Here is a 21,289-nt window from a genome sequence, read left to right on the forward strand (position 1 = left end):
TCTCTCGCTGCTACCACCGTTCTCTGTTGTGGCTTGGCTTGCCTGACATGGTGTGTCAAAACTTCACAGCTAACCTCGAGTCGCATGGGATACAGGAGTGGCAAAGTGCTAAAAGAGTAGAGATGGGCACACCTTTTGTGCCAGCTAGAAATAATAGCATTTCCAGGAAAGCGTGGGAAAATGTTGTGTATTCTTTGGCATGGTTTGCAATTTTATTTCTTGACTGGTACAGGTGTACAACTTTGCATCTGTTTCCTGGGTTGATCCCTTAATGTTTTGACCGCCAGACATACGCACCATGAGGTTAAGGGTTATCCTGAAAAATATAAGTGTTCTCTAGGCCATTAATGACTTATACTGGAAGTTGGCACACATAACGGTTTCCTGTTGGTTTTCTGATGATCATAGAGATTTTCATACATCGCCAAGCTTTGCTAGCAACCAAATACAATATTTTAAGTATGTGATCAGATAATTAAAAGAAATTTGTTAAAAATGAAAAATCAGAAACAGATGAAAACCTCCCTTGGTCTTTCTCCATGTGTTTTCAGGCAGTCACTGTAACTGTAACTCTTCCAGTCCATGATTGTGCGCCAGGCTCAAAGTAACACAACCTTTACTCTGCACTGATCAGCAACCTAGGTACAACTCAGACTTCAGCCTCTGTATGATATTAGTGCAGCATTAATATATGTATTATATTACACACTGTTTAGTGTACCACTTTGCACATTATTAATTAAAACTGATTTAAAGGAGTCTTGCACTGCAGTAAGTTCCAAATACAGAGACATGTACATGTTAACAGTGTAAGGACCTACCCACACACTGGCCTCCTTGACCCAAGAAGCCAGACGGACAGGAGCCGCAGCTATAGCTACCAGGCTCATTGTAGCAGATACCAGAAGGACACACTAGCCTGTTTTCACATTCATCGATATCTGAGAACACACAAATAAGCTGTCACAACAAACATGTTCAAAAACGGTCATTCAGTATTCACTCTTCTTTTAGCTCTAGTTTTAGTCTCTACCAGCGCTCTCTGGCTCTGTAGCTGCTGAATCCTTCTCTGCATGTCTGTCTGTGGTTTGGCAGCTTCACTGTAAACAGCTGAGTCAATAAAGAGCAACATTTCTAAAGCTGGTTCACCAAAACTCAATTTTTTCCACATTACCAGCTGTTTTTCAAAGAAAAAGTAAAGCAGACAGACAGAAACTGTTTAACACTCGGAGTTCTAAGTCATCACAGGTGACACACCTAATGTTATATTTTGGTGAAAGACAAAACTGACTGGGACCTGGTAGAGACTAAAAACAAAGCTAAAAGACTGCAACAAGGATCTCACGCTTGGGCAGTATCAATATCACAGGGCATTTAAAAATCACAACAAATACATTTTGTTAAAAAACAAACAAACAAAAACATCTCCCTTAGAACAGAGTTGAGAGTGGTTGTTGCAATGTAAAAAGTACCCGTGTAGAAAAGTTCACCAGTCAAATATGCATCGTAGGAAATTTTATACACCGCGGTGTAATGATTTTTACTAGAACATCTAAAACCAATACTCCTGTTTTTGTCTGCTTTGCATTAATCTTATTAATAGACACTATGGTTGCAAACCCACATGCATATAAACCTCTCAAAGAAGTCATAATCTGATCCCCGAGCCTCTGCAGCTAAACAGAAGAGATTTTATTGCGGCTATGGAGAAATCATCATCACGCCTGTTTGCCCTCTGAGCCCTAATTCAATATCATTTTGGTGGGTGGGGAGAGCTGCATTGAAACGGCAGGAAACCACGTAATGACACAGTGCATCATATTCATATCCCAATAAGGCCGATGAGCCGGGAGGAGGGTGGCGCTGATGTCGGTAACAGTGTGGTTGTTGGTCTCGTCCGAGATTCCACCAGCTTAGAATTCCATTAGAATGCACTTGTTAGTGAGCGGAGCTTTGTTTGACCAATGCCAGATGTTATAGATGTGCACAGCATAAATACTGTCCTAGTGCCTGATTTACTTTGACTGTAAATGTTCCTCCATGTCTCACGTTTATTCCAGAACAGGATACAGCATATGGTGAATACGTTTTAAATATTTATTTGCTCTGGGGCTCCAGCCTAACAAACATATTAGTCTATAATAAATTATAGTCTAGGTTCTTAGCTCACTGACTATATTAACAAGTAGGCAGTAAGTCAGAGTAACCAAGAACTAAGAACATAATTCATGATAACTCACAAACTTCTCTTCAGTCAAATGTACTGGTCCCTGAACTAAGATTCTTGGGTCTTGGGTCCAATCCAGCAAACCCACGCAGTGCCTACGGCTTTTAACGCAGTGGTTCTAAAACGTTTCCTTTTTTTATGCCCTAACTCGGAAGCCAAAAAAAAAGCTCACACTCTACACAAAAAAACTCAGAAAAAATACAATTGTTATAAAGAAAGTAAATAACATTTTCTAATGTGTTTGCCTTTATTTCACTAATAATTAACTTCCTTTTTCTGCCAGAAGCTGGTGGAAAGATGCTGATTTGTTAGACTGTATCTAAGTCCCATGAACATTCAGACCTCATGGCTGTCTGTGATGAGGATTAAACCTTCGGACAGTATATGGGGAAGCTGGAAACAGGTCACAAGGGAAAAAAAAGAGTGTTTTAAGTTGAGAAAACAGCCATTTGCTGTTCATGTCTTTTGGACATGGGCCATTCATTTCACCTATCATATCTCAACTGCAGGACACTGATTCCATGAGCTTTGCTAAAATCATGTTGCTTTTGCTCACACTACACATGGCGTACAAAGCTTGTTTAACTTAAACTCTGACCAATACATTCCTTACCTATGCAGGTGGTTTGGGCCTCATCCAGGTGGTATCCTTCATCACAGTGGCAGATATAGCTCTCAGCTGTGTTGTAACAAATCCCGTGGCCGCAAATATAAGGGTTGATCTGGCACTCATCTACCTCTGGGCCAGAAGAGAAACAGGAGAGCACTAATGTAGCAGCACTTTTAAGAGCTAATAATGGGTCCCATAAGTTACTATAAAGAGCTGCAAGGAACCACAGCATACCATTAATGTACCACAAGTTAACAGCTTAATAAAAAAGCATCACAAGTTCACATAATCTACCACAAAGTAGCCGAAAGCAACTGACTGCGGAGCAGGTGACGGAATTAAAACCATATCACAGACAAAGTGTTTTATTATTGGCAGTTATTCTCAGCATATTGTGAAGAAGGTCAAATAAATACCTTTTTGTACATTGCAGTTATCCTTGTGAGCTGCTTTTCATAGTAAATCCTTTTTAGTTCATTAGTAAATGATTTGAGATGTGAGTTTGCACCACAGCAAACATCTTTGACAGTTAGCGATGTAGTTATTTTCCAACTGGGAAAGCTAAGATGTAGATTAGTTCTGCGCTAACAAGTGTTACTGGACATCAGGCAATAGTTCGAGAAGTTTCTCCAAGTTTTAAGAAGATTCTATGGACAACATACACACTATATATAACACGGAGTCCATCCACAAAGTGCAGAGACACATACAGTCAGAAGTATTTGGACAGTGAAGCAATTTTGCTTCAAACAAAAGAAATCAAGATGTGATTGCAGAACTTCAGCTTACATTAAACACTTTTGGAATTCCAGTCATTTTTTTTCAAAAACCTGCAAAAATCTGACTGTAGTATTAAACACAATTCTTATATTTAAAACTATTTTAACTCGTCAGTTACCTTTGAGCCTCAGAAAATGGAATATGTATAAAATGGCTGAAAGGTATAAATATTTGTCATTTTGATAAACCCCTTGAATTAAAGCTGAAAGTCACCTGAATCACATTTATTTGCCTATTCATAGATTCTTCTATATTTTAATTCTATGTACAGTTTGAAAAAATAATATAAATTTATTCTCTCAATGACTTCATGAAGTCTGGAGCCTTTCCAGCACACTTGGAACATAAAGTTCTTGGAGAAAGTCTTTTTCAAACTTTAATCTTTTAGTTCAGCATTTCACTCAATTTGAGGGAAACGTCCCCGCGCAGAACCTGTGGAACAACATAATTAAACTTCATGGGAGAAGATGATTCCTTATTTAGATAAAGAAATTGGAGTCAAGACAGATGAGCCTAGAGAAGACTTTTTGAGTAATAGTTTAATTACTGCCACTCTAAGGTGGAGAGCGAAGCATTAATTAATACTAGGATTTCTTTGAGCAGTCTTGCAGAGAAGATTTGGTGAGTTTATCATGGGCACAACCCACATATGTAACTCTGCTGCTCATTTTCCTTACAAATGTGGCACTGCTTCAGAGGAAATAAACAGGCTTTCCAACAGTATAGGATTAATTGCCAATAATAATTGTTACAATAAAGAAATAATCGACCAAACACAAATTTCCTTACTTTCTGTGCTAAGTTTAGTTAGGGTAAAGGAATGCTTGGCTCAACACAGCTCTGACTTTCTGCCAGCCTGGCCACCGTGCTGAAGAGAACCCTGGGGTTTTCTTATTTTCTTCAATCAGTAATGAATAATAAGATGTTTCTGTAGATTTATGGATTGCATTTGGATTGCATCCAGGTTAAATGAAAATCTACTGAGACACTATTTCTGTTCTAGCTTATGGGTTATCTACATTAAGGTCCATATTTGGGAATTGTACCAGGGAGTCAAACACTTCTGATCCTGGGCTTTCTTTGTCAGGGGAGCCACAGTTTTCGGGGTTGTACGAAAGACGTACGACTTTTAACAAGATGCCTCGCAGGTTAACATATGAAACATACGTTAACCTGCCAGTACAAAAATTGAACAGCAACATTTAAAAGCAAGATTTAAAAATAGTAGTAATAATAGTAATAAATTACACAGCAATAGTACATTCATGTAGTTGTAAAAAGCATGACAATATATTAAGTATTCCAAATACGTTACAAAATACATTTTGGGGCATGTATTCTGTAACCTGTAGTGGAATACATTTTAAAAGTAATCTTCCCAACATTGTTTGCAAATTACTCGGATCTTTCCTAAATTGAAATGGTTCATGTCTTACGAGGTACACACCAACTAGCATTTACACAATTACAAAAAGATGGTGCAAAGAAAAAGAGAAAACAGAAAAAAAACACACAAAAGAACAGAAAAAGTTTGCAAAGAAAGAGTGAAGAATGTTTCAGCCCTACCTGCTGACTGGGTAGGTGCGATGTCCTGGCCTGCATTAGTTGGAAGAATCTCTACTGGTGCAGGAGGAGAAATCCTCTCAACCACTTCTGTTGAACCAAAAAAGAAAACCACAACACAAGCCATTAGTTCTAGTATGTATGTAGTTTATTCTTAATTCATTTTATTTCAACATATTCATTTTAAAAACATTCACAATTTACTTATAGCTTAACACTGAACTGTAATTAACTATTAAACTAGACTGCCAGACTGGTGTCTCTCCTGGAGTGTCTAAGCAACAGAACACCAAAATCATATAGTAAAGTGGTACCTTGGGTTTGTATAAGAGTCTTCACAGATGGACATGCGACAGACAAAATATAATTCTCATTGTTTGGCAAGGAAAGACAATGCAGTTTACAGCAACTTTGGGTGTATTCATACAAAGCTGAAGTTATAATGAGAGAGGTCACAGAGGACCAGACCAAATCACGCCCACAGATATGCACAGACCTCAGTATGATAGCAATGCTTAGAAATGCAACTCTGAATGCATATCTCTAATCCGATGGTTAAGACCACAGACACTAGGGAAAACAGTTTGGAGACTGCTCCACAACATGTGTAATCAATAATCAAATGCAATCTCCTTGTAATTGAAATGGTCCCTTCAAAGATGGGAACCAAATCTAAGATGACTTACAGTCAATTGTTGTCTTTAAAACACCTTTAAGAGTTTGAGAAAAGAGAGACACAACAATTGTTAAGGCTGAGGCAGTCTGCGATCAGTTTTTGATTACACGGGGTCAAGTTGGCAGTGCTCTGCATGCAATAAAATCATGATTAACTCTAAAAAAGTTAGATTTGTTGTTGTCTGTTGCAAATCTGGTGCTGTCTACATTAGAGGTATACAGGTGGATCACAAACAATCTACACATCAGGCACGGTTCTCAGCCACAGACTGGGCTGGAAGTAAACACGGTAAATTTATATACTTTATACATTTATAAATAAACAGATACAACTAGTTCATTTCATTAATGGCCAGCACTGTACCAACAGCAGTGCAGATTTGCAGCTCAAAAATCAGGGAGTGAGTAATGTACTGACAGAATAAAACAGTGTAAGCATAGTTGCATTGCTCTCTGAAGACAGCATGGTAGCTCAGATCAATCAGGCTGAAGATGAATATGTTTATGACCTAAGGGTGAATGGTTATGTTAAAATTACTCTAGATGTTTGTGGACCTCACAAATGAGTCTAAAACCTATCACAATCCCATTAATACATGCATTTTGACAGGCATGTGTTTTGTAATAGCACCAATCAAACCAAATAAATGAATGAAAGACACGAATGTTGACATGAAATGTTTACAATGAGTAGAAATGTGACTAAAACCCTGAAACACTTTAACCCACTCGGCTCACAGTAAAAAGGAGCACGAGACGCATCGTCTTATCATCTAACAGGATCCTCCTTCTCCCTCCCTCTCATAGTCCATTAAGTTTATTTCAAGTCTGTTTCATTTCAATAAATGCCAGGATTACTGTGGAAAAGCAAAATGTGAAGCTCTAAACAGTGAAAAGACTTAGCCAACATTCTGGCACTGCGCTCACAACGTCCCTCCTGTTTAAATAAATCAACACTGGTAGCAGCAACCATCACACACGTCTTGCAAAACAAGAGATGCTCCTCAGTGTTGACAATCTGTCTGCTTTCATAAATTAGACGTTGCTTAATTGCAAACTTTCACCAATCTATTTGAGAGTGAGTGCAGTCAGTCGGACAGAGAAACGTTGCCTCCAATGTGGCGACCTGCAAAAAAGTGGCTGCCCAGAGGTTGATGGTGCAGCACCCTCAACCATTGGGCAACTGCTTTTTGTTGCAAGACGACTTTGTTTCAAGTACTCGTATTTGGCCCCAGACAGCCAAAAAATTCTGTGCAATCACTCGCCAACCATTTTTTTTCCTGGTTGCATGGAGGTTGTCATCCTGCTTCTACTCGTGTGTGACTGACACCTAAAAAAAGAGAGATGGGGGAACCACCAGTGGCAGTTAAACCAGGAAATACAACACTAGAGTGACTAGATTATCCACACTAGGTAACATATAAGGACAATGGAAAGGATAATATCACCTGATCTTATATTCTGCACAAATGTACTGAAACTTTTGGTATAAACATCATGAATGACAGAATTAGATTTTATTTTTTTTTTACTAACAGAGAGGGCTCCTGAACAGGCACATTTATTTTTTGTCATAACCATCACTCATCACCTCAACCTGCTCCTGCAAAAATGTGATCATATGACCTCAACTGTTACCACTTCTTAATGTCCCAGGGAGTACCTTTGGCAAGAAGTTTAACAGGTTTAGAAAAGACAGCCTTGTGACTTTACAGAAGAGAAATTTCAGAAAACAAACAATTATTCTTGGTAAAAAGGCAGTAAGCCCAACAAAATTTACAATCAATATTACATTATAATTATTACTGCAAGCCAACACAAAAAATAAATAACCCACCCCCAACGAGCTTCTGTGGCTTACCCTCCCTGTGGAGGTATTCGATCATCATCATCTGAACAACTCTCAAGTCAGCTGTACGTGGTTGTGGTTGTGTGCAGTGAAGTGCACCGAGACAGTATTCAAACTGTACAGTTTTTGAATAGTAATTAACTCAAACTTGAAATATTCCAAATAACTTACTGGTATTTATGAGATATAAGCAAAAAAAAGAAAAGATTTTAATTATTCACTTTGTATAATGAATATACAGTATACGGACAAAAATACTAGTCCAACTACACAAGTGCCATGTACCTCAGCACTTAACCATCCTACTCTGTTCCTATATGGCTTTATGGCTAATTTGCTATGGTTCCTAAATAATTTCCAACAGCTCCGTCTATACTCTTTTACTTTACCCTATGATGCAAAACATATAGTTTCAACATTTTATAAGCATGAATTATAAAAGAAATTTACCGTAATGCTTTATATATATATATATATATATATATATATATATATATATATATATATATATATGCATTGTGGTTGTAACAAATAATTTCAAGTCTTATTAAGGGTTGTAGACTTTGTGACAAGATGCTACTGAAGAGCATGCTGTCAGATGTAGCCCTTGCTTGTAACATGTGGTTTAAAAAACGTCTGATATTGATGGTAAAAATGTACAAGTTGTGCCATCAAAATAGGACTTTACTCACCAATCAGTGACATTTCCGTCACTACAATAAAACTACAATACAATAAAACCTGTGTGCAGTTAAGACTAACAAAGTGATCTAATACTGGGTTTAGATGAGGCAATATCAAACTGATGATGCCTATCCATACCATAAATAGACATCAGGGACATAATTGATGGTTTATTTTGTGTAGTCTGTGGATACCAGATGACTCGAGCAGATGGTAAGATAATGTGTTGTTAGCACTGATCTTCTGTGCCCTTCTTTTAAATTCTTACTACCTCGGTCTTATCCTTCATAAGCTCGATGAGCTGAGTCTGAAACTGCTTTGAAGTTTAAAGGGCAAAGCAGAAACCTGGGTAAGGTGCCTCCATCTTGATAGTGGAAACACCCGGAGATAGCTGGGGCTGGATAGGTTCAACTACTGGACTAATGCTACCCACAGGAATTACCAGCTCCTTCAATGAAAAGACACAGACAACACCAAAGACATAAAATCAACATAGCACTGTATACATATACTGCTCAAAAATATTAAAGGAACACTTCAGCGTATATAATCAAGTCAATTAACCTTGGGATATTGATCTGGTGGTTAATCAGTTTCAGCTACTTTGGCATTAATGACTTTAACTACAGGCGCACTAGAGGGGCAACAACGAGACCAACCACAAAACAGGAATGGTTTTACAACTGGAGGCCACTGACATTCATCTATTCTGACTGTTTTTTCATTTGCCTAGGGTCAGTGTCACTACCAGTAGCACAAATAGTCCAACTCCTCCAGGATGGAACATCAATACAATGCTGGACGGTTTGCAGTGTTTCCTAGCACAGTCTCAAGAGCACAGAGGAGGCCCCAGGAGAGCTGGACAGGGCCATAGAAGGTCCTTAACCCATCAGCAGGTTGCTCTTTTGTGCAAGGAGGAACAGAGCTCTACAAAATGATTTGTGTGAATGTCTCTGACAAAACAATCAGAAACAGACTTATGAGGATGGACTGAGGGTCTGACATCCTCTAGTGTGTCCTGTGCTCACTCCCCGACACCATGGGGTGAGACTAAAGGGTTGGCATTTGCCATAGAATACCAGCAAGTACAGTTCTAATACCAGTGAACTCTAATACCAGTGAACCAGTGAAAGGGTTACATCCAGATTAACCCTGAGCGTATGTAACAGGAGAAGCCATAGAGAATGTTATGCTGCCTGTAACATCATTCAGAATCACTGGTTTGGCTGTGGGTTAGTGATATCCATGGAGTCATATCTATGAAGGAACGCACAGGCCCCTACATGCTAGGCAACAGCACCCTGACTGCCATTAGGTAATGGGATAAAAATCCCTCCTGGTGCACGACAATGCCCGGCCTCATGTGGCAAGAGCAGAAATTGATACCATAGACTGGCCTTGAGTTCCAGTCTTGCCTGACCTAAATCCAATAGAACAGCTCTGGGAGATGATCTTTCTGTCAGGCCGATAGCATCAGCCTGTGCCTTAGACTGTTCAGTAGCTCAGTGATATCCTATATCCTGAAATCACCTGTTATCTCATTAGGAGCATTGAGTGCCACTTCAAATTGTTCAAATGAAATGTTGGCAAAACGGATTAGCCTGAAGCCTCCTTCTTTCACTTTGATTATGGAGGGTGTCTTTGAATTAAGTTCTCTGTAGGTTGATCATTTTCATTTGCATCAAACAATGTGGCATCCTTTCATTCCTAACACATTACCCAGTCCATATCTGTATTGATATCCGGCAAGACTTTCCCCCCACTGAGCTCTGATGTGTTTTCAAAGTGTTCCTTTATTTTTTTGGAGCAGTGCATCTTTAGCCAAGACTCATCATTTAAGCCTCCTACTACTTACGTCATGCAATGCAGGTACTGTGCTGAGAAGCAGATTAGCATTTAGCTTGCATGGCAACTGGCTGCAATTTAATCACAGAGCAAGAATAAACAGCTTGGCAAAAGGGAGCTAGAAAAGCGTGGAGTATCCAGATCTGGGACCATGTCAAAGATTTCAGTCTGGTTCTTAAAGTCTACATGAGCACATCAAAGATGTAGAAATTGACTTGCTGTTCAACTGACCAGCCAAAGTCATGCAGCAATGTTGCTGATTTCATGCAAATGTGATTTTGAAACTCTTTTGCAGGTAAGTGTATTTGCTAAGCGTATGCAGGCAAACTGCTTTTGCATTTTCACTCTAAAGAGTGAAAAGGTACCAAACCTACCTGCTCTGGTGAACTGGTTGCTACTGACCAAAAACAAAAATACAAACAAAAACTTTGAGTGAAGGTTTGTGATAATGTAGCATAGCTCAAACTTTTTTTTTTAAATGTCAGATTTAAGACACTCAAGCTAATCAGTCAAAAACTGTTTTGACATCATAAACACTGAATACCTTCAGACTTTGCTTACTGCTTATTAGCTGTTGAAATGTAAATTCTTACCAATACTGCAAGAAAAGTAACAATTGCTTCCCCAATCACAGCATTTTGGTAACACTTTATGTGAACAACACACGTATTCAGCATTAGTAAGGTATTAGTTAATACTTTATTCATTAATTAAAAAGCTATATGCTCCTTATTTATTCTCCTTGTCATCCATCATCATCTGTCGGTCAGAAATTCACAAGAATTGTTACTTTTCTTGCAGTATTGGTAAGAATTTACAGCATTTCAACACCTAATAGGTCTTCATACAAATTATGTTCAAGGTCACAGTTGTTGTTCTCAGTACATTTAAATTCTCATTAGTTTGCGCAGCTGTGGCTCATAATCACAAGAATTCCCCTTATCCAGAACAAGATTCTTCTTATTGCCCTTCAAAAATAAGGGAATTGTTTTATGTGAAACGCCTCAATTTCATCAACATACAACCTTTGTTTAAGTAAATGCTTATCGACATATATGCAGGTCCATGTTTGATGTTGTGAAAAGATCATAAACAGCACACACCACATTTCCAGGTCTCAAGATGACAAAAGTAAAGATTTAGAAAAAAAGCAAAATATCTCCTTCTTCCACCCAGCACAGCTTTTGCTGCTTCAAAGTACCAATATGTATGGCTGCCAGGTGCCTCATTACTTTCTGGTGGTATCCAAACACTAATCTGCACAGGTTTAGGGTGGTGGAATTTTGTCCGATTGTTTTTTGCGCCCTGTCCTCTGTGCCTGGAAAACTCTGTACTCTGCTCCAGCAAAGCTAAACAGTAATTTGGTTTCTGTCTGGCTTTGGCTAAGATGTTGCAAAGTTTCTCCTTCCCTTGGTGGCTGCCAAGCATGTCCTGAATAATAACAGGAGAGGATGAGGCTCTTCTCTCAGGCAGGTTTATCTCCCCTTTGCTCTCTTTTTGATGGCTTGTGGGCTGGGCTTTTAACAGGGAATGAGCGCTCAGTCAAAGCACTTTAATCCATGTCCTCTACAAACAAATGTCACAAGAGGGATGTGTTTCTCAAAATCTGGCTTCCTAATCACATCCAAGAAGATCATAAATCAGAGTTTTTAATGTTACTTTAGAGTTGTAATTTGCAAACGTGAGATTCCCGTTTATCCCACCGTCTCGGCATTTTTCACCACGACACTGATAAATTAATACCACACTTCAAACAGGAGCAAGTGGGTGTAATTTGTTACACAGCTTGATCTTTTTCACATTTTCGGCATTCAATAAAGTGCAAAAAACATTTTCTCTCTGCTGCACTGCATAAATGCAATCCATCAGATATATTTGTTGCTTTGACAGCACATTGAGTTCAGACACTTTAAAGTGTGCCAAATAAAATACAGCTGTGGAGTATTCACATCTTAATATCTCAAGTATCTAACTGCTGCACCGCAAATTCTGCAACAGAGGGCAAGTTGATGTCTTTCTGAGAAAGACGGTGGGTTTTTTCGCCCCAAATGGAGACTATAAATACTGCATAATATTCTGTACAAACAAGTCACACTAGGTCCATATAATGATTTATTCAAAAGTAGCAAATCAAATGTCATAAGCCACCACTTCTGTTCAACAATGGTTGTTCATAGAAAGAACATAGAAGAAACCAAAGAGTCACTCCACAAACACACGGCACCTCATAGGAGAGCCACCTCAAAAGGAAAAGGCTGAATCTGCACTCAGACGACAAAGGGCCGATTTTGGACCGAGAAGACAAAAGGTTGGAAAAATAAGTAAATGAGGCCATCTGCATCTACTGAGAAGAACCATTGTTGAACACAGACGGTGACCAGAGGTGGGACACTTCATTACCGTACTTAGAATTTTAAGCTGTCTGTAGTTTACTTCAATATTTATTTTTCTGATGACTTTTTTTCTCCATAAATTTTTACACAAATATCAATGTCACTGCATGCAAACTGCACACAGAAAGACAAACATCAAACATCAGCAAACACATAAACTGTTTGTGTGCAGTTTGTCTCACAGTGTGTCTGCAAACTGCTGCATTTCACAGGAAGAGAAACGAGTGAGCAACTTTATTTAGAGATGGAGAAAGTTTAAGACAGACAGGACAGCAGAGGAGAGGAAAAAGTAGTATTTAAAGGTAAGCGCTCAGATATTGGATGTGTTTTGATAAATTAAAATAAAATAAAATATTTTTATACTGTGTAGCAACAGTTTAGTGCACAAATTGGAATTTAACCTAGTGATAATTAAATTCATTTACTGAATTCCACCTATATATCAATTATATATGATCTAGTACAGCGGTCCCCAACCCCCGGGCCTCGGACCGGTACCGGTCTGTGAGTCGTTTGGTACCGGGCCGCGAGAGTTGAGGCTCAGGTGTGAAATGTATAGTTTTCAGGGTTTTTATTGGTTTTCAGCATTATTTTGTTATCGTTTTTATCGTTTACTTGGTTTTCCTTGGTCTTTTCACGTGTGTTATGAATAAATTTTCTTTTTTTTCATTACCGGTACTAGTTTTATTTTGTTGTATTTATCCGCGACACCTTAAAGGCCGGTCCATGAAAATATTGTCGGGCAAAAACCGGTCCGTGGCGCAAAAAAGGTTGGGGACCGCTGATTGAGTATAAAGACAGCATAAATAGAATACTGTTAGTGATACAAATCAGTCAAGATACCTAGCTCAATTACTGTGGTCCCAGACACATAAAATAAATAGACTAAATCAACTAAACATGCACTGGTAATTAGCTATTAATATTGCAAGACTCACCTGGTATAATCTCTTCCGGTGTTCCAAACGCCTCCACAGGTCTCTCTGGTGTTGGTAGGGGTTGTGGTGGGTCAATGGGCTCCTGATAAATTGGCTTATTGACAGGAGGATTTGGCAGAACAGTGTAGCCCATTCCACCAGGACAGATTTCTTTGAACTTAGCTGCATGACAACACACGACATGAGTAGTTAACTCTATATCTGTATTCTTAGAATGAATACAAAAGCACCAGAATAAAAACTCAAATAAAATCCACCATTTACCAAGTAGAGGGTACTTTGAACACATCTCTGGTGAAGAGAAAAAAGTTGGCCTCCATGAATATACAAAGCATTTTATGCTCTACCTTCACACAACTTTCCATTTTTGCTCCTTCAAATCTATATTAAGTAAATGTCCTAGTCTTATCAAGATAACTTCCACCCTTCTCTTGTATAACAATATAAAAAGAGAAATGGAATGAGATATTACAAAAAGAGGAAAAAGTGATATTTAACTAACTAAGAATAACTAAATACTATTAAGCAGTCAGTTCCCACGATGAGATAACAGAGAACCCACCGTAAAAACTGTGGACTTTTCTTTTTCACTGAACAAATTAGTAGAAAAAACAATTTAGAAATAGAAATGCATGACATATTTTGATTGGAGTTTGATAAGTGACACACTCAGTAATGTTTCAGAAATGAGGAAAATCCCAGGCTGGAACATGTCCATATCCAGCTGATGTATTTTAGAATCCTAGCTTGTTGATGAATGTCCTGGCTCCTGGGTTTTGTATTTCCAACAGTGTTGCTGTAGACAAAAATACTTCTTTGACTGTTCATTTGTTCTTTCGAGAAAAAGGATTTTACTATTTGCTTAACTATTTTTTAAAACAACAGTCCATCTAATATAAGTTGTATGTGTTGAAAAGAAAGGTTGAGCCTGTTTTGCTGCATCACAGGCTTCAGATTCAAGTCAGATTTGAATCCCAGCTTAAGATGTGCAGAAATTTCAGTTCCAACTTCGATTAAGTTTGATCACATGTGTGATCCTTGTACAAGGAAAGACGTTTTTACATAAACATCTTCACAGTTCATTTTTCAATCTAGTGTTTCTCTTCATCTTAATTAGTAAAACACAGGTGTAGCTCCTGCATAATGATATTATTTCTTACTGTTGGTATCAGAATCCATTTGTACAACACTGCAGAGTGACGTATAACATGAATGAATAACCCTGACTCTTCTAACAGCGGACCTTGCAGCATGCAATTAAAACCGCCAGCAATGTGGCAAGACGTGTAACATGTGAAAGACAGAGCAGCAATTTCTAGTTATTTTGTGAGCTTTGTATGACAAAATATGTGTTTTTTTCTGTAACTTGTCTTTGTTGCTTAGTTGAATATTCAAGATATAACCAGGAAAACACGCAGGACCATCACAAGGACTTCATTCTACCTGTTTAGCCTTGTTTAAATAAAGGATGTATTTGGAATGTTTCCGCATTTTGTTTGTTTCTTTTTTGGTAAATTTACATAAAGTAAAGGTGGTCGAATGAATGAAGACAGACTTATTTGTTACGCATGCTTTTAGACAACAGCGTGACGCTTTTCATAATTCTCAGTACAGATACATAATAGATAATCTTGAGTCATCGTCACAAAACATGAGAATTAAAAGCAACCTGAGACAGCTGTCGGATTAGTGCTATATAAACAAACTGAAATGAAAAATGAGATGTGGGTGCCTTCAACAACATAAGGGAATGCAACTACCTAGAAATACCAACCATCACTTTGTGATTAAATTCCACGAACATACTGAGATGTGTCGAAACAAAGACAAACAGGCAGGTGACATAAAACAAATTACTGCAAAAGGTTTTTCTATTCTAATCTAAAAGCAGCTATTCAGCCAAGCTGTGAAACCCATGCAGACAGAGAGTGGCAGGATAACAGACTGGGACATAAGTTCAAGCTCATCCCAAAGGACGGAGCTTTAGAGTTTGCTGATTTGCAAGGCGTAAAAGTAAATTATAAGACGGCTGAATAGTGTTTTTCATCGTGTTTCCTCCATAGAAGTCACAACAGAAGGTTTGGGGCCTTATTCGGACAGGACAACTATCTGACATTTCTCGGGGCCTTACCTGTTCCTGGAGGGGGGCATTTGTCACAACGAGGGCCCCAGGCTTTGCCCACACTGCAGCAGCAAAGCTGTTTGCTCAGCTGGGCAGACACTGGGTGCAAACATTGCCTCCCTGAGCTGACCAAACGGAAGCAAGCCCCCTTCTCCTCTTGGATGGGTGTTTTGGCTGAAGAGGAGCACAGAAGGAGGGCAAAGAGGAGGGAGGAGGCGCGGGAAGTGGCACACCAAAGTGCAGGAGACCCAAACATGGAGGAAAGAGAGGATAAAGAGTAAAGAAGTCCCCTTCACCAGAGCAACCTTCCCCCTGTCACAAACGCAGTCTATGTCTAAAACAAAACCAGAGTACATTAAAGAGAGTACATGTTTTACAACAAGAGGCTCGGTAACCACATTTTGGTACTGGTACAAATAGCTATACACACATTTAAACACCAGAAAGCAAAGACCACATGATGAAGGAAAAACTTGGGGAAAAAAATGAACATTTTCATGCCAGTGCTTCATGCACTACCAAAGTGCTGGCTGAGGTGAAGGCATGCAGAGAGTTTGGCTTGGTTTATATGTTCTAGGGCAAAAATTAAACTCCACAAATAAAGGCTGGAAACAGTTCTGACTGGAAAAGAGACAAACTAATGACCCCCACGGGGAACCCAGGCTGATTTCCTTTTTGCCAGAAACATTACCTGAAGTAAATCATTTCACTTACTGGTTAAATACTTGACCTATTTTCCCAACAAATACCTTGATTAAAAACATCAGGAATGACTGAAGTAAAAGTCAGAATCAGGTTTGCACAGTTCATTCTCAAAGCTAGAAAAAGGTTTGTTTGTTTGTTTGATTTTAATATTTTTAATGCTACTTTTGATGCCATTTGAAAATTTGCACAAACCTTTAAATGACACACTCAAAAAAATAAAATTGGGTGGTTGTTACATGCATAAGATCCAAACTTGTAATTTGAACTAAATAATTCCATGTTTCTATGGTGAACGTAATTAAATCATGTAGCATCTGCATGAAATTCAGCAACTTAATTTGTTCTTGTTGAGATGACATCATACAATCTAGTAAGAGCGGTTAGTTGCCTGGATCCAGCCACTCTTACTAGATTGTATGATGTCATCTCAACAAGAACAAATTAAGTTGCTGAATTTCATGCAGATGCTACATGATTTAATTACGTTCACCATAGAAACATGGAATTATTTAGTTCAAATTACAAGTTTGGATCTTATGCATGTAACAACCACCCAATTTCATTTTTGTGAGTCGACTCACGAAATTCACAAGATCACATTAGATGTCAAATCAGTGGGGTTACAAGAGGCAGACAACCACACCACGTGTATGCTGTTACTATTTCTTATGGTTTAACTTGTCAAGGACAACAACATAAAGCATCATCAAGCATAGCTTTCCTACTTTTGTTAAGTCTGTATTGACAGATTAATGCCATGGTGGTTCGTGCTGTTGCCTCAGAGCAAGAAGATCCTGGGTTCAAATCCACAATGTGGTGAAGTTTGCAGTGGGTTCTCTCTGCGTACTCTGGTTTCCTCCACAGTTGCAGTTGTAAGGGTAACTGGTTATTCTAAATTGCCCAAAGATGTTAAAGTGCAAATGATTGTTTGTCTCTGTATGATAGACTGGCGACCTGTCCAGGATGTACCCTGTCCCTCTTGCCCTATCACTTCCGCAGCCCAGATAAAGATAAGAAGATGGGTGGATTGGAAGTTGCTGTAAATCCATTGATTTTTTTTTGTTGAACATTACTTAATATGAATACAACATGTACTACGGACATAAGTTACTTTTCATTCATTCAACAAGGTTATCATTGGTGTAACAAACAAATATTTTACTAGTTCATGTAACAAGACTGACTTTTGATGTGCCAAAGTGTTTAAACAATATAAGATGGATTTAAATAAATTTAATTAGACTAACGTGGTGCAAACATGTTGATTGAACAAAAGTCAAATTAATTGAATATTAATGTTAATATTATGCTAAACCTACACACATATATCGTGTTGACACAACACAATCAAGATGGATTAATATAACATGATTTGTTTAGATGGAATATAAGTGGCAAGATAAAATTACGTTCATCCAATGAATTATTTTTTTGAGTGCATGTATCATAGTAACATTTAACAAATAGTTTGAAGAATCTGTGAGGTTGAGACTACTCATGCCTGTGTGTGAAAATATCAAGCTGAAGTCACATCCTTCTTCATTTAGAAAGATGAATTCTAAGGTTTTATCTATCAGGACATAATAAACCTAATCTTCTCCTGAGCAGCTCTTAATACAAGTGAATACAAACTACATATTACACCATGTTCTTCATCAAAACTAAGCCAAAATGCTTCAAGCACAAGTTCACTATTACAACTTCAAGATGAGTCCAGGTGCTGCTAATCAAATGCACTCGACTGGCCATCAGCAAATCAGAGCACCTCTACAGAGAACACGTACGCTCCGTTTACCATGATGAGGTTAAAAAAACAACAAAGCTCTTCAGACAGGAACTGTGTCTAGGCGTAGTGCTCAGGAAAATTTCAACATTTAAAGTTCCCAGGAGCAAAATAAAATCAATTCGAATGAAATGGAAGAAGGCTGAAACCACTAAGATTCTTGCTACAGTAGGCCATCTGACCGAAATGACTTAATAGGCAAGGAGGGCCTTGGCCAGGACGGTAACTAGGAAATCAACAGCCACTGTGGGCTTTGTCTACAGAAATATTACGACCTGCCAGAATGAAAACTAACCCTGCTGCACTGCGCCGGTCTTTATGGCAGAGTGAGCAAACGGAGCCCCTCCTCAGCAAAACGCAGATGTCACCCAAAATGCTCAAAGGGCTGTGAGAGCGTGAGAAAAATCTTTCTGTGGTTTGAGGAGACAGAAATTGGGCTATTTTGTCTAAATGGTCTGAACAGTGTTTGCCAAGAAATAGCGTGCTTGGTTCAGCATCTATTCATCATGAATATATTAGTGTGTATTCAGGATTTAGATAACAGAAGTCACAAAGCCCCGGACAACTGAGAATCTCACAGTTTAGGATACCGTATGCTTCAAACATATTGCCCACCTGTCCCCCTTACACTAAAGCAATGTAAGAATAAGTATGAAGAAAAAGATACAGCATGAAAAACATGTAAATCATTGGGGTACTCTTTCAGTGGAGTGTAGGTTTGAGGAGCCCTCTGCTGTGCCTTTCAATTAATGAGTATAGGAACGAATGGACACTTGGCTTTCATTAGCCACAGGAGGAAAAAAGGCACAGTCCCATGCACCAACCTATCTATCCTGGGGCTGTCAAAAACTTGATTGATTGTCAGATATTAACCGATACTGAAAGTTAATATCGATGCATCAGTATCATCATCAGTGTCATCTTTGCCTCCTCCAGTTCACACACAACTTCAGGTCCTCCCCTCACTAACAGCCTAAGTAGCTCACATTCACAATGCTAAACAACACTGTAGGAGGAATTTCAAGAGAGGTCTGTAAAGCTCCCATTTCACAATACTTAAACACTACAGTAGTAGTTATCATAAATGTTAACCCGGCCCCATTTAACGATTAGCAATTACCCAATAGCCAAATTAGCTGTCTGTTATCATTAACACAGCGGATGTAGTTAAAGATGAATAATTAATGAATTAATAATAAAGCTGAATGGGTTGCAAATGAAATATTTAGTCATGGCAGAGCGCATTACAGACACATGGAGAACTGGGTGGATTACTGATTGCATAGCGCAGCGGGGGAAACGTAGCTGAGTTGAGCAGAGAGTCCAGAGTGTGGAGAACTAATCCGAGCACATAAAGAGCACATTTTGGAGCAGAGCAGCCAAATCAGATGGGTGTCAGGGCTGAAGAGCAGAGCTGAGGATGTACAAGCTACAGACTGAGGCAGAGCAGTGTGAATAGGTGATGAGAAAGAAAGGCTGCAGGCAGATGTGGACAATATGATAAAGTTGAACTTTTCTACCTCTACAATCATTTATTAAAATGTCCTTCTTATCTTGTGAAAGCCAGTTGTGAGGTCAGTTGTAAAAAGCAGGCAGTAACTAGTTCAATATTTCATAGTGAGTTATTTTAGCATACCTAATACCGCACAAAATACACTGTTAATTTTTCCACAATGTGTTTCCTCCACAAGAATCGAATAATTCTGATGTCTTTGTTTATTAGTAAGATCTAAAATACATTGAAATTATCTAAATAATTTATTAAATGAATAGAACTTATAAACTTGATATTAAATACTTATTTTGTTAAATCTAACTATATTTGGAAAAACTGGCAGAAAATACTCAATAATTGAATGTTATCAGTTATCAAGTATTTTCCTAAGTATCTGTATTGAGTTGGATATTCTAGTTTTGTGTTCATGCTAATTTATATTACACTGCAAAAGAAAGGCAATACATGCTCATGGCATGTTTTAAAATAATAACTTTAATAATTGTGCTCAAGAAATTGCCCAACTGGCTACAATTCCCAGTATTTACCGACCCGTAATGAGATATTTCGGTTTTCGCTGTGTGTAACTCTCAGTACATGCTTTATATAACTTGAATACCATGCTTGCATGAAGAGCTGAATGAAAATCTTCATGCAAGCATGGTATTCAAGTTATCTGAAGATCTGAATGTGCAAATCTGCATATCTAAGACCAGCATGCAAATGTAATGTAAGAATCTTTTGCTCAGTCTGACACAGCTCCATTAGATGTTCTCTGTCTAGAATTATTGAATGAGCAACTGTGATGAAAAACTGATTGGAGGACTTACGTATGCACATGATGAACGTGGGGTCAGGGACATATCCAGGTTTACATGTGCACCTGTAGCTGCCCAGAGTGTTCACACAGTTTCCATTTGGACACACACCCTGTAGCTGGCACTCATCTAGATCTGTGAATTATTGAAGAGTTGACAGTTAATGAAAAGGTTTTTCAAACAATTTCTTCACCTTGCAGAACTAAACCCCCCCCCAAAAAACACAATTAACCACACTTGTTATACCTGAATTCACATACTTCCATTAGTGCATCAAGTACTATTCATTATTACTTTTCTATTACATGAGTTTAGAACTGCAGTGCCTAAAAAATCTGCTGCTGTTAGTCAGCTGGCATTGATGAAACTATCAGTGCTGTTTGGTGGTCCTGGCTTTTAAGGCGAGAAGGGCACAGTACACATATACACATTGTGAAAACACGTTTGGACAGTATGAATAGCAAGGGTAAGTCTGGAGGTCTGCACAGCTTTGGTAACTATTGGTGGTTCAGTGGTTAGTATTTTCCACCCTCAGCATGCCTTCAGGTTCCAGGTTCAAATCCTGGCTGGGGCCTTGCTGTGTCCCCGCAGGAGTTTCTGCTTGCTACCCAAGCTTCCTCCCACAGCCCATGTCTGTATTGGCCACGGATGGTGAGGTTTGAATGCATGGTTAAAACGTGACCTCTAAAAAAGTGAGTACATTACAACTAAAATGTCAAATGTTGTAGAACTGTATTCTTTCCTATGCAACTCACTGTTAATGCTTTAATTTCCAAGTGTGTGAGTGATTATAGTCAGTGAC

At 38.6% G+C, this 21,289-nt stretch overlaps 1 protein-coding gene across 5 annotated transcripts in view; it reads right to left on the minus strand.

Annotated features, from left to right (window-relative positions):
* Positions 1 to 21,289, minus strand: part of ltbp1 (latent transforming growth factor beta binding protein 1) — a 135,857-nt gene that overhangs the window by 24,577 nt on the left and 89,991 nt on the right. For 2 of the 5 annotated variants that reach the window (XM_084949537.1, XM_084949535.1), the window contains exons 10-17: positions 20,500 to 20,622; positions 15,696 to 15,860; positions 13,565 to 13,726; positions 10,608 to 10,630; positions 8,734 to 8,836; positions 5,184 to 5,270; positions 2,841 to 2,966; positions 822 to 941 (exon numbers count right to left, since the gene is read on the minus strand). In XM_084949537.1, coding sequence (XP_084805663.1) covers positions 822 to 941; positions 2,841 to 2,966; positions 5,184 to 5,270; positions 8,734 to 8,836; positions 10,608 to 10,630; positions 13,565 to 13,726; positions 15,696 to 15,860; positions 20,500 to 20,622 — 909 coding nt within the window. The remainder of the gene's footprint in view (positions 1 to 821; positions 942 to 2,840; positions 2,967 to 5,183; positions 5,271 to 8,733; positions 8,837 to 10,607; positions 10,631 to 13,564; positions 13,727 to 15,695; positions 15,861 to 20,499; positions 20,623 to 21,289) is intronic. The other 3 variants (XM_084949536.1, XM_084949539.1, XM_084949538.1) reach the window with 3 other exon arrangements.

The sequence above is a fragment of the Perissodus microlepis genome, chromosome 13 (genome assembly GCF_051167445.1).
Source record: "Perissodus microlepis isolate ML-2025 ecotype Zambia chromosome 13, ASM5116744v1, whole genome shotgun sequence".
Lineage (NCBI taxonomy): Eukaryota > Metazoa > Chordata > Actinopteri > Cichliformes > Cichlidae > Perissodus > Perissodus microlepis.